A 13,249-nucleotide genomic window follows, 5' to 3' on the forward strand; every position below is an offset into this window, starting at 1 on the left:
GTTTAGGATGAAAGTTGAAGCTGCTGACAATCAGGCTCTTTCCAGATGGCATTGGATGATGGATTAATATTTGAAAGTACTTTTCTGCATTCATAATTGCAAAAAACACCAACATCAATGGTTGAAATGCAGCCCTAAACCATGACAGAGCCTCCACTGTGTTTAACAGATGACCACAGACACTCGCTGTCAAACACAGAGCTGTCAAACTAAACAAAAAAAAAAGGTTTTCCCAAAGATGAGTAGTTCTCATCATGCTGATTTGGGTTCAAGGGTGGTCACTTTTCTCATGATTATGCTTCAAATTACTCACCCAAAGCTGTAAAATTAGGGTGTGATATCACGGTGATGTCTTTGATTGACAGCTCCTGTCAGGAGAAACTCTCATATCTCTGTTGTGAATTGCAGATGAAGACTGAGAGAAGATCCAACCTTTACTTCCCATAACCACGACTCTCTGTTTAAAGCTAACAGCATGCTGTATTCTGCAGTAAACTGAACTAACCAACATAAGTGATCAGAGGCACTGTTGTACCTTTTCTATGAGTAAAATGTGTGATTTTAAGCTAACTAGTAAATTAGCATCCTTAGCTATAACTAGCTACGACGAGGAGTAAGCTAAGCCGGTGTTCGGTGGCTAATCTGTGCACATGAATGAATTCACCCCGACTAAAGAAATCACTCTGTTGAGCTTGAATGTTAATTAAAAGTCAGCGCTGTAGTTCAGACATTAGTTCTGCTGCTCTGACTTACCGAACAGAAGGATGTTAATTCATGCAGCAGGCTGCCAAAGATGAGGCACTGAAACGGTTTATATGAGAAACAGAGAAAAGTCATTCATTATGTACTGTAAGAGTAACAGGCTGGACTCTTCTTCAGCTCCTGTTTAGAGCTGATTATTAACTATCTGCAAACAGCAGCATGTTTCTGTTTCTTTCCACATCTGAATGGACAGTAACAGTACAATAAATTAAGTAATCAATAACACTGCTGCCTTTAAAAAAAGAGCACTTCGATAACATTAAGACAGCATTAAGCAAAGATGGATTACTAAGAAGATTGGAAATTTTCACATTCACAAATTGCCTGTAATTCTAGTTTCTACCTGATATCTCAGTTTGTTGATGGTGATTCACAGAAATGTGTTCTAAATACTGAAAACACAGATGTTTAACACACAATTAAAGTGAACAGGGTTTAACCACAGCTGTCTGGCTGAGGTGTTTTCCCCCATTTGTAGCAAACATTAAAACTAATTTAAGTTTCATAAATTCAGTCTGAGAGGGAGGGTCCATCCTTTCTTTGCATGTAAATACAACTTCACCTTCAGTCAGTATTCAGATATTAAAATATCATTAGTTGTATTTTAGATACTTTCCAGTGAGCTCTTATTGCATTTATGAAGTGACTACAGCTGCTTTTACTCAGCGAAATATGTCAAAAGAAAATGGCAAAGCTTAATACATATGAGCTGAAACTAAAATTTATGCCTACATTTCTGACTTTCACCAGCTCTTTATAGGTCTAGATTTGGAAGTGAGAGTTTTTATTTCAAATATTCAGGTTAAAAAGCATTCTGAATTATTATTAGAGTTATATGAAAGACTAAATGACTGTATGCTCTGTAGCCTACATCCTTTGAGAAACATAAAATGAAGCATTAATAGAAGACGCCCAGGGCAGCTGATCAAAACACTGTTAACAATAAATCCATATATTTTGCACAGTCGGCTGAAGATTGCTGGTGAAGATTAAATGTCCTCCTTTATTACTGAGTTAAGCTTCAGTCCTCCTGATGTTTCTAAAAAGACATCTACCTCAGTGGATCAACAGCACATCTGGGACAGGACAGCTGTGATGAAAGAAGAGGAGGAGATTTCTAAAAACCACTGGATCCAGAAATCCAGATCCAGCTTGGCCCCGATGGTCTCCTCCTCACACATTTTTGCCCACTGTAAATGTAGTCATTGATAATAATGTAGATTTTGCGTCATGCTTTAAATGAGAAGAACAAATTACATTTACATGAAACCTTCTCCCAATGTTTTACGTATAACATCTTAAAGTTTTCTATTATATTTCAATGTTTACAGTCTGCAGAGTTCTTTGTACATGTGTAATGGTTGTAAAACTGTTTAAATGTTCATCTACAATAACTCTGGGCCTCTGTGGAGTGTGTACAGCTGATAGCATTTCTTGGTCTGTGAGGCTAACAAAAACTAAAGGGTGACTAATTATCGATTCAAACATGTTGAAAATGAGAGCCAAACTTGTGTAAAACTGTAAACTCGCTAACAACTCTCTAACACATTGTGGGTGCTAACTGTTAATCTAGCTAACACATTAACAGTGAGAGTTACATAATATTATTTGATGTTGTACTATAGTATGTTAAGATGTGTGCCTATTTGAATATGTCAACATGGTTGTATTTACCTTAAATTAATAAGCTGATAGTATCAGCTAAAAGGATGAAGATGGTGAAAATGTCATTGGCCTCCATCTGTTAAACTAATCCTGTTTTGTTTTGTTGTCTCATTGTTGCCTCTCTAGTGGATCTGCTGTTAATGTAATCAATGCGAAGCAGTTAAAACTGATTATAAAACCCCTCTGCTACTTAAATGACCAGATCAAGTTTAATTGACTATCTATCTATCTATCTATCTATCTATCTATCTATCTATCTATCTATCTATCTATCTATCTATCTATCTATCTATCTAAATTCTGCTTTTATTTTGAAGGCATTTGTGCTTCTTCCCACCGGAAGACGTTGGACCCGATGTCACCAAGGTGACCGGATGCTTTCACGGAATTTCGTTAGCACACAAGGAGAATTAAGTCATTTAATGTAGCCTACTCATGGATTTAACACAGTACCAGCTGTTCATTTTGGATCCCGGATGTTATCTTCACGGTCTTTAAGTAAAAAAGCTGTCAAATAAACGCTCTTTTAAAGTTTCACGACCTTAAAACCTTGCAAATATAAATTATCTTGTAACTGTCACAAAGTTGTCAAGACCAGCGGAACAAATGGCAGCTTCGAAAGGAGTCGTTCCCGGGCGAACATTAAGGACGTCCAAAAGAACTGACAAATCATCCCCAGCGTCCACTCAGAGCTTTATGGAAAGGTAATCTGTCAGTGCATGCAGAGACTATACACGGTTCATGCCATTTCTTCTTCTTAATCTTTGTGGCATTCAGCGCTCAAACAGTGGATCTGCTGTTTATAGACTTCAAAGTAAAAGGATTTGTAGCAACAAATACAATAACAGCACAGCGTAAATCAATTCAAGTGGAAAACACTTTACTACATGAATTAAGCAGTTGGATTCTTTCCCATTAAATGTAGGCAGTTACAACACAGAAAAACAGGTCAGTTAGTAGACGGTTGCTGCCTCTACTACCAAAATGATTCTGTTAAAACAGCTAATCGTTCATATTTAGCAACAGCGTTGTTTTTAATATTTGTTTTAGTCTGAACGCCTCAACGAGCAGAAATAATTGTTTCACTCAACAATGGTTAGAGTCTTAGAGGTTTGGAGTGCAGCCCGGATTTATTTTCATAATCTTTTCACTGATTCAAATATACAGAAAAATAAAATAAAATAAAAATACCAATCACGGTTGTGACCAAATTCAGTTGGTCTAAAGACATTATATTTTTCAGATCCCTTTGTTTATTTATTTATTTTAACTATATGCACATCTTAAATCTGATTGTAACATTTTAAGAAAAAAATATCAAACAATTGAATTATTTCAATCATTTGTGTTAAACTATTTGTATCGGATATTGGAGACTGGCCTTGAAAGCACCACATCACTGAAAATCATCATCACACTTTCAAGTTAAAACTCTACCATGCAAAGAAGAAAAGGGAGGTGCAGAAATGCTCATGTCTCCTTTTCTGCTCCTTCTAATTTCTAACTAAATAACTGAAAAATAAATTTTCATTCCCTTTAGCCTCAGTGTATTTGTATTTAGCATGAATCAGTCAATACAGAAATACTAACATATGACAAAATCTGAGCATGTTAGCACTGTGAGATGATGCAAGCCCATTGTAAAGTAAGCATGTAGGTAACAGTCGTATGCAGCTCAAAGCACTGCTCTGTACTGCCATGGTTGTAGACTTAAGCTGAACTTTTGAGCTCTAATATCACATGTTACATCTATTTTTGCTAACTATTATTACAGCTGCAAGAATTTAGTCAGTGAGAGGATGGCTGTTTGGATAATCTGAACTTTAAAGCTGTCGTATGAAATCATTCGCCTTGTTAAAACAACGCCCAATCTGGTTTCTTAATTAATTTATTCTTGAAGTAATTTAATCTGGTTGTTGATATGTAGTGAAATGACAGTGACTGAGCGGGCAGGTGATAGGAAGATGAATTTATTGCTCACTCAAGTGATTTAATTGGACAGCAATGGCATCATTAACCAGGACAGCTGTGAGCCAACAAACCTAGCAGTATTTGTAATTAGCAGGCATGGATGGATGGTTGTATGGCTTTCATTAGACCTTTAGATCTAAAAATCTCAGCTGAGTTCTTTACATATTTATGTTTTTTCACCATATCTACTAAAACAGAACATAGAGATAAGTAGTTTCACTTTATTGCCAGAAGTGTATGACACGATTTCCAAGCAGTGTTTTCAGAACACATTTATCTCATAGACTGAAATCTGAACAGTAGGAGGCATGAAGGCACACTGTCACATCCTTGTAGTCACGTCTAATTACCTTTTCCATAGACTGCCATCTGAGATCCTGATTAAGATTTTGTCATACCTGGATGCTTCTACACTTTGCTGCATAAACCACATCAATAAGATCTTCTATCAGCTTGCCAACAGCAAGTAAGTACCATCTTGTCAGTGCATCTTCCACAGTTTATTAAATACACGATTATGTTAATTAATCCAATAGCAAAGGGACAGTATGCCTCCAAATCTTACAGCAGAACCTTTAAGTCCAAGGCACGGGAGCTCTGTGGTTTTTGCCCCAATTCTTCTTCTGTTTTTCTGAGAAAAAGCATTAGACCTTGAAAGAGGAAACTTTACAGCATGGTCCCAAGTTCCTCAACTGCTTAAACATAAAAGCTTCGGCACCCATATGTGGTGCATTGATATTCAGGTTCATGTTTCTTTTTAGATATTTAGAAAAAATTACCTGCTATGCTCCACTGGTCTTTTACTCCAATTTTAATCCTGCCACATATCTCTGGATATCTGGCCTGAAATTCAAGCCACATATCTAGAGATCCTCACTGAGCTTATGTACTGAAGCATCTAGCTCTCCACCTTTTGGAGGCAATCCAAATGCACAAAGTTTACATTTCAAAATTGTGATTTTGTGATTGCATGATTTGGCAAGGATCATGACACTCTGTGGATGCACAAACTTGTTTTATTAAAGGTCTAGTTCATTAACACATTTCACGTTAGTGAAAAACATGTCCTACAAATCAAAATATATATTTATATATCATTTAGGACATATTCTGAAATGTAAAAAAGCCAGCCAGATTGCAGCCTATGGTCAATTCAACAGTCTTGACACATTGATTTTTTTGTTGTTGGTCAGAACCACAATCAGAATCCAAATGTCCTCCAGTAACTACCAAAGAATACCAAGAACTCGGTGATCAGTGTTGTCTGCAATGCCAAGTGTGTCATATTTAATACATGAGTATTTGAGAGCTCCAGGTCATCAGTGTGATTCTTTTTTGCAGTGTGGCAAAAATGATACAAACTGAAGCTTATACTATATGCAAATTGACATGAATTTCTTTCTTTAATTTTTTTTCAAAAGGTTCAATAAACAGTCGTGTTTTCCAAAATATCAGAACTTTCTGGAATGATTTCATGCTTCAGGCATCACAGGGTTAAATAGTTTCCTCTTAGTAGAAAAGATTATTCCTATAATGGAAGAATTCACTATTGAACTTATTCAAACGTGAAATTTCACTGCTGATGTTTTGATATTGTCATTCTGATGAATAAAACTTAAACTTCTTTTTTCTTGGCCACCCTGTAAGAAATGATCACACTAGACATACTGTACTGGTTTGTAACCTTTCTGACCGAGTCGGTCACTCTCCTGATGCTGTCATTGCAGTGCTCTGTGGAGAAAGCTTTACATTGCGGATTTCAGCAAGAATAAAAAGTGTATGGACAAATCTCTGTTGAGGATGGCCACGATGGAGGTGCAGGATCGACCCGAAGGTTACTATAAGAGGCTGTACTTCAAGACTGTAGCCGAATGTGACATGATCAAGTGGACGAGGCGGCTTGGACTCATCAGTATTCACACAGGGCTACCCAGCCAAACAGAGTGGGTCCTCAGGTGAAGTGTGAGACAGATAAAGAGAGAAAACCCAAGTTTAGTTCAAAGGAATTAGGTTTTCCATTTACTTTATGTATCACCTACTCAAACACATTTTGAAAGAAAAATATGTCATTATTCTTTCTCTAAATGCTCATGTTAACTACTTTTATAGTGAATTTTATATCCTTTTAGTTGAAAGGAGGTGTGTTGATCCGTGCTGTGTCTGTGCTCTAACGGGGATTTGGTATTTGTTTGGAAGCAGCTGTATGAAGCCTTTGTTCATTGTTTGCTGTTAGCAAATAGCAAAACTTTGGAGATCTACCCTCGCTGTTGAGAAAGTTCAAGGTTGGAGAGGTGGGGGGAGAACACAACAAGAGGATAGTTCAAGCTGCTGGTAATCAAAAACAAAAAGTATGGTTTGTTTTTGATGTCACACTTAATGACACTTTCTTATTAAAGGTGAGGAAGGAGGTCTCTTTCTGAACGTGATGTCTGCTCAGGGGGATGCCAGCACGCAGGGGAGAGCTCCCTCGCCACCTCCACCGCAGATTCTGCTGTGTTTTTATAACCTCTGATTAGAGGCTGTGCTGCACTCAATATTGAGTTCTGTGGCAGTCGCTGTGGTACAGAGGGGAAATAGAAATAATTGTGTTCCTTGCAGGGGCTGTCTGAATTGTTGAAATAAATTACTTAGCCCCCCAACCCCTCATCCACAGAAGACATATGCATGCACGCACACCTCAGCCTTCCTCCCACCGACTCAGACAACTCCCTATAGGGCTTTTTTTTGTCTGTTAGAGACCATGAGGAGCATGCGATTTACCTTGGTAATAATCATTTCACAAGACGTCAAGCATACAGGCAGTGCAGAGTGAAATCCCTGGGGTCAGCTGCTGGAGCCCCCTGGGCTGCTCCAGTTTTTAACTTTGTTCCCCCACCTAATTGATATTGGATGGTGTCTCAGCGAGGCGCCGGCTGCATCACAGTAGGGGCAGCCCTGAATCACAGTTTAGACAGCACTGGATCAAGAGATTCGTCACAACAGCTGCAGTTTTAATTTCATTCGTTGCATATCATTTCATTAGCAAGAACAGCTTTAACTGGAGTCCTACTACTTCCCTCTGCTGACAAATGAGATGTAACAGCAAATAAACTTGTAATTTTTCTGATTTAAAGAGCAACGCTGCCAAACACTGCCCGGTTATTTTCACTGTAATAAATTAGAAGACAAATGGATGGATTACATTTTTGTTCAATGATTCATTTGGACTATTTATGTGGTATTTGGTATTAAAGAACCTGTTCACTTCTGCCATGCTTAGCTTCACTCTCACCTGCTCTCTTCTTCTCTCTCTCTTGCTTTTATTGCAAAACTGCAAAAAGTCCTGTTCCTACAATTCTACATTCTGTTTTCTAACTCTAGAAACTTGAACGTCACCTGGGAACTGACAGTCATGGATAAGTCAGGGCGTAAGAGCACTTTGGAGCAGAGCCGGTCCCAGTTCACTGAGACTTCAGTGACACTGTGCTGGAGCGGAGGAGACCGCTTGCCCGACTACCGGCAGATTTCCACCCTTCAGCTGTACGGTGTCAGGAGGCTAGCCTGCGTCAGCCCAAAGAGGTAAAGGCAGCTGACATCCATCTACACCCTTTGTTTCGCCTCTTGTCTCAGTAAAACCAACTGCTGTCTTTGCTTCCTCTGTCAGCCCTGTTTGTAGGTCCCTCATGGAGAAGTTAGACATGCAGACTCTAACTAAGAACATGCAAGTCATTGGCCAGGACAGATTGGTGCAGCTTAAGTTGCTACAGCCTGGCATCATCATCGGTGTCTGGAGGGTAATTACTTCAGGCATTCATCCCATGTTTTGATTATTATTCACTGGCTTAGAGTAGCAGAACAAGATACACAGTATTTATCACAGGGAGAAGTGACATCTTTAAGCATCTTTTTTTTCTAGGACCAGTGCTCAGTTGCCTTTATCATGTTCACCCTCCACTTCCACAAGCTGGTGGAAAGAAGCACTCAGGGATCTTCTGTTTGGTAGGTTGGACTATAACCACCCCCTCTTATGAACATCCATACAAGGTGTGCTGCGTCTCAAATTTAAGGGATGTATAGACTGACAGTATTGCTCCTGCAGTGATGCACTATACAGTGGGATTTGATTTTCTGAAATAGTTTTTCTTTGGAATTATTTGCAGTCCAATTTCAGAAAACTGTTTTTCTTTATTTGTTTGTTAAGCCATTTAACACTGACCGAATCAATCGAGCACAGAAAGGGCCCACAACTCAGGGGACGATTCAGTGTGATTTCTCCACATAACAGACAGCTTAGCAAAGAACCAATTTTAAATTGGGCTAATTGAGCTATTAGATGAAAATTCTCAACAAGGACAAAAGAAGAAGAAGTGTTAGACCTAAAATCATGACAGCAGATGAACAGTACCTCAAAGTCATGTGCTTAAGAAATAGCAAAACATTCAGCAAAGACATGGTAGAAAGAATGGTCTCAGTGGGAGGCTGGCTGTCAAGAAGCAATTCTTAACAAAGGGAAAGAGGGAGAAAATGCTGAAGTATGAGAATTACACAAGAACTGGAGTGAAACTCATTGGAAACAGGTTTTATGGGGTGATGAATTCAGATTAGAAATTTGTAGTTCAAGTCATTGTCAGTACGTCAGTAAGAGGTCAGCTGGCTTCCAAAGAAGAGCTTTGAATGTCCTTTAACCCTTAGATGCACACGTGTTTTGTTTTTCTTCAAAATCTTTAAAATGCAAAGTTGTAATATATTCATATTCCAGGTATTTCTCATAAAATATGTTTGTAACATGAGGCCATTTGCATTTTTATTTATTTTTTCATTCATTTATAAAAAATGCAGTTTTTGTATCACTACCCCACTCTTCCACAAGTGGGGTCAAGAAGCAGTTCCTGTGGAATCTTCTATGAAACTTTCATTCTTAGCAACTCTGTCTGTCCCACTTAAACTTCTGATGGATCAAGAATTAATTTTTACACAGTAACATACACGATTTATAGTCAGGGCTACACATAAGTGGTCCGCAGGTGTGCATTCGCTGTCAAAATAAAAGTATTCCCAGAAATTCTGAGAATACACGCTTCTTTTGCGGTGGAGGAATACCAAAGTAATTGCTTACGGAGCTTGCTTCTTCAACATCTTTAAGAGTTCTGAACAAATGTCTATCCTCCTCCAGAACATCTAATGTACGCAAACTAGCGCTCCAACTTCTTATCTGGTATGCGTCTTTTATTTTGACAGCAAATGCGCACCTGAGGACCACTTATGTACACCCCTGTTTATAGTTTCCTGTGCATTTCAAACATTGTCCTTTCTGATTTTTTAAAAATATTTAACATGGCTGCTATGAGGCCAGCTAGGATCCCTGTGGCCCTACAAATGATCCAGGACGGATGGGATGAAGAGCCCATCAGAGGCACTGACTCAGAATCTGACATCTAACATATAGAGTATCCAGACTACTGTCCCCCACACTGAACAAGGCCAGTCAGATACAGAGGAGTCCTCTGATGAGTCCTCTGAAGAGGAAATGGATATTGAGTCCAACAGTATGAGCCCCTCTTACTGCTCTAGCCACAATATTCTGAATTAGTCGGCCAGGGCTTGCACCTGGGTCTAGTACTGTAATCAAACAAAAGCTCCTGGCCTTCATTTGATTGACCATTCTTGTAGGAAGTGAGAAGAACTGGGATGTACCAGTTGGTGTGTTTTTGGGAGTCCTCTGCATAACCCATTGTACAAGGCCACTATGTCAATTCAAAGATTTAAAGATATTCGCCATTTCTTGCACTTTGATGACAAGAGGACCAGAGCCTACCGACTGAAAACAAACCACATGGCAGTTTTCTGCTACATATGGGGCCTGTTCCTGGTCAACTGCAGGCAGAAATTCATCCTCAGTGATTGTGTTACAGTGGATGAACAACTTGTGCCTTTCAGAGGGAAGGCCCAGCTTCTGCAGTATATGCAGAGCAAGCATACAGAAGTGGTACAAGTGATACAAAAACTGCACTTTCTTAAAATTAATGAAAAAATAAATAAAAATGCAAAAGGCCTCATGTCACAAACATGTTTTATGAGGAATACCTCAAATATGAGAATGTTACAACTCTTTGTTTTAAAGATTTTGAAGAATAACAACCGAGTTTATAGCAAAATGCATTGTTTCTATTTGGGGTCATTTTTGACCCCACTCGTGGAAGAGTGTACGTATTGGTAGGTTGTGCATCGAAGGGTTAAGAAGCCTGGAGAACTAACAATTTAATTAGTTTTCAGGATTAGAATTGTACAAACTCTGCTGTCTGGTGGAATTGCTCACAGCTCTTGTCTACACTCAGACTCGCAGGTGCTCCAGAGGCTTATGAGTTATTACCCAACAGTAATTTACTTTCCATCCACGTGAAAACAAAAACATTTTCAGGACCACACAGTGTTAATGATACCGTACTTCAGCATAGTAAGGATATAGCACCCTCTCCTGGTTTCCTGTGGGAGTACAGCACTTTTATTTATTATGCTCCACAAAATTAATAGATCTTTGCCTTTTTTTAGGAAAATGCTTTTGTCATGATACCCCCCCCCCCCCCCCCCCCCCCCCCCACTAGACAGAGTTTACACTTTCTGGTTTTATCAACTCTTTCCCTTTTTCCCCTTTCAGTTCTTATGTGGAGCCGGTGGTCCAACCCCCTTTCTGTGATATAGACCCTGAATACGGTCTCCATGGTTACCAGCTACACATTGTTCTCCACAACACTGTATGCGAGCTCATGTCCGGAAGCTTTTCCCAGCTCTTCTGCCGCAGAAGTAATCCATTCATACCCACATTTTGTACCCACATTCATTAAGTAGCACTGTGAGTTATGCCAAGGAAATATGAATAATCTTCTGTACTGTGTGGGTAATATAAAAAAAAACCACAGTATACCTATGTTTTACATGTATAGTAACTTTAAGAGGGATACAAAACAGAGTCCTAAATATCAAGAATTCATTTGCTGTGATTTTTTCCTCCCATTTTTTTCTGCAAATTTATGACTGTATTTATTTCCTAAGACCAATCGATTTGTATTTAGGCATGTACAGCACTATTTTTATGTGCCTCCATAGTTTGTTTCACATGTGTGACAAACACTTACAGGCTTGCTTTTTCAAACTAATTAAACCTCAGCTATATGGCAGGAAACTTGGATATGTGGAATAAAAGGGAGGTTATACAGAAAGGTATTTCAGAATACTGAATACTTTTGTGAGCCTGCGATCTATACTCTTGTCATAAAAAAAGAGACTTCTGAATTGCTGTTTGGAATATTTCAGCTTAGTACTTACTTTTTATTAACAGCTAGTCATACACCAGACAATACAATCAGTTTAGAGGCTACTTCACTCTAAGGATTTCCATTATTGTTATACATTAAGAGTAATTCATTCAACGAAACAAAAATGCAGAGAAAATGTTGATCATTGTAGAAAAAAGGGACACAAAAACACTTTCTTTACTCAAGTCTTCATTCAGTATTTTAAAGCGTTAATCCACATAGTCTAACTTTCATTCTTTAGGTGTAAGAACTGCTATATATAATAATCTACTGATATGATACAGCCTCTGAATTTGTTAAATTTTAGCTAAATTCAATAAAAAATGTGTGTTTATTTGTGTTTGATGGTTACAGCGCTTGTAGACTTAAACTGCTTAGCTGTCTTAAATTGGGTATAAATGTCTACACGCGGTGTTTTCTCTGTCTAGCTCAGATCTCTGATGGGCTGATCCAGCTAACAGTCATTAGCAGCACAAACCTGTCCCAGCACACATCTCTGTCTGGTGACATCACCCTGCCCTGGTGTTGTGAGGCCCTGCAAGGCACAGTGGAGGTATTACACGAGCATAAAATTCCCAGCAGTGGTGTGGCAGGCAGGAAATATACACACTGGCACTTATTTACTTTTCAACTTCTTGTAGAATTGCTGCATTATGAGTCTGACTCTGCTAGATGAATTTAAGAAGCCCTTCAAGTGTGTCACCTCGCCCGTTTCAGCGGAGCTGGAAAGGACGCCTGTGTGCTACGACTATGACGGTGAGCACTACCTGATCCACTATCAGGATTCTGACATCCAGGTGAAGATGAGGCTTGTGAAGATGAATGAACAGAAGCAGTTTATTCTCATCAGTTTAGTTGTCTATGTGAGTGTTTGCTATGTAAACAAGTATTTCAGTAGAGATTACTGATTGTTCTGGATTTCCCACAGAAAACTGGTTTCATATTTGATATTTGCTCGCTCCATAAGACCAAGATAACAGGTTGTTCATTCATTCAGTAAATGTTGTAGTGCAATGACTGCTCGTTTTACTATTATTTTGCCTTCAAGTGTTTAATGAATGAATTCAGTTTGAATGGATCTGATTTCTTAAAAAAAACTTCTTTACTCTCTACTTAATTTCTGAGTTATTTCTTTTCTTTGGATTCGTTAAGCTTAATCCTTCCCCTGTTCTTGTCACTTTGCCTTTGACAAAATAGTAAAGTCCTTGAAATGTACCATTTTCAGAGGAATGCTTCTTCTCTTTTGTTGTTAAGCACTTAACACTGACCTGTGAATCATTCGAGCATAAAAAGACAACTCGAGGTGTGAATCAGTGTTGTGTCTACACATAAAATACAACAAAAGAACAAAATATATTTTAAATTGTATCTTCAGGCAGCCTGTCACAAAAACACATTTGTTTTCATTTCTTTACTTGAATCTATGAAAAATACCAACAGTAACACAGTTTGATGCATGTAAAATAGTATTTTTGCACCAACAAGTTGCATTTGAATCTACATACAGCATATCCTTTAAAAACCTAAGGAAACCAGGCAAAAATCCAGCAAAGACCTGA

General features: G+C 38.5%; 1 protein-coding gene and 1 long non-coding RNA gene across 4 annotated transcripts; one reads left to right on the forward strand and one right to left on the reverse strand.

Annotated features, from left to right (window-relative positions):
* Positions 1 to 255: 255 nt before the first annotated feature.
* Positions 256 to 2,740, reverse strand: LOC146702040 (uncharacterized). Its single transcript, XR_014922269.1, has 3 exons — positions 2,437 to 2,740; positions 1,818 to 1,952; positions 256 to 801 (listed from the first exon to the last, which is right to left on the reverse strand). It is a non-coding gene; the product is annotated as an uncharacterized LOC146702040 (long non-coding RNA).
* A 19-nt stretch (positions 2,741 to 2,759) lies between these two features.
* fbxo15 (F-box protein 15) lies at positions 2,760 to 12,905 on the forward strand. Of its 3 annotated transcripts, XM_085468530.1 has the most exons (10): positions 2,760 to 2,925; positions 3,013 to 3,131; positions 4,760 to 4,864; positions 6,126 to 6,353; positions 7,759 to 7,956; positions 8,042 to 8,171; positions 8,294 to 8,376; positions 11,033 to 11,178; positions 12,119 to 12,243; positions 12,332 to 12,905. In XM_085468530.1, the coding sequence occupies exons 2-10, from the start codon at positions 3,034 to 3,036 to the stop codon at positions 12,596 to 12,598; spliced, it is 1,380 nt and encodes a 459-aa protein (XP_085324656.1). In that variant the 5' UTR covers positions 2,760 to 2,925; positions 3,013 to 3,033; the 3' UTR covers positions 12,599 to 12,905. The 3 variants fall into 3 exon arrangements, with proteins under 3 accessions (XP_085324656.1, XP_085324657.1, XP_085324658.1); XM_085468531.1 differs by having other exon boundaries at positions 2,760 to 3,131; positions 6,126 to 6,341; XM_085468532.1 differs by having other exon boundaries at positions 2,760 to 3,131; positions 12,408 to 12,535.
* Positions 12,906 to 13,249: the final 344 nt, after the last annotated feature.

Source organism: Copadichromis virginalis, linkage group LG9, assembly GCF_057382275.1.
Source record: "Copadichromis virginalis isolate Kocher_CV1m ecotype Utaka linkage group LG9, C_Virginalis_male_GT1.1, whole genome shotgun sequence".
Taxonomy (NCBI): domain Eukaryota; kingdom Metazoa; phylum Chordata; class Actinopteri; order Cichliformes; family Cichlidae; genus Copadichromis; species Copadichromis virginalis.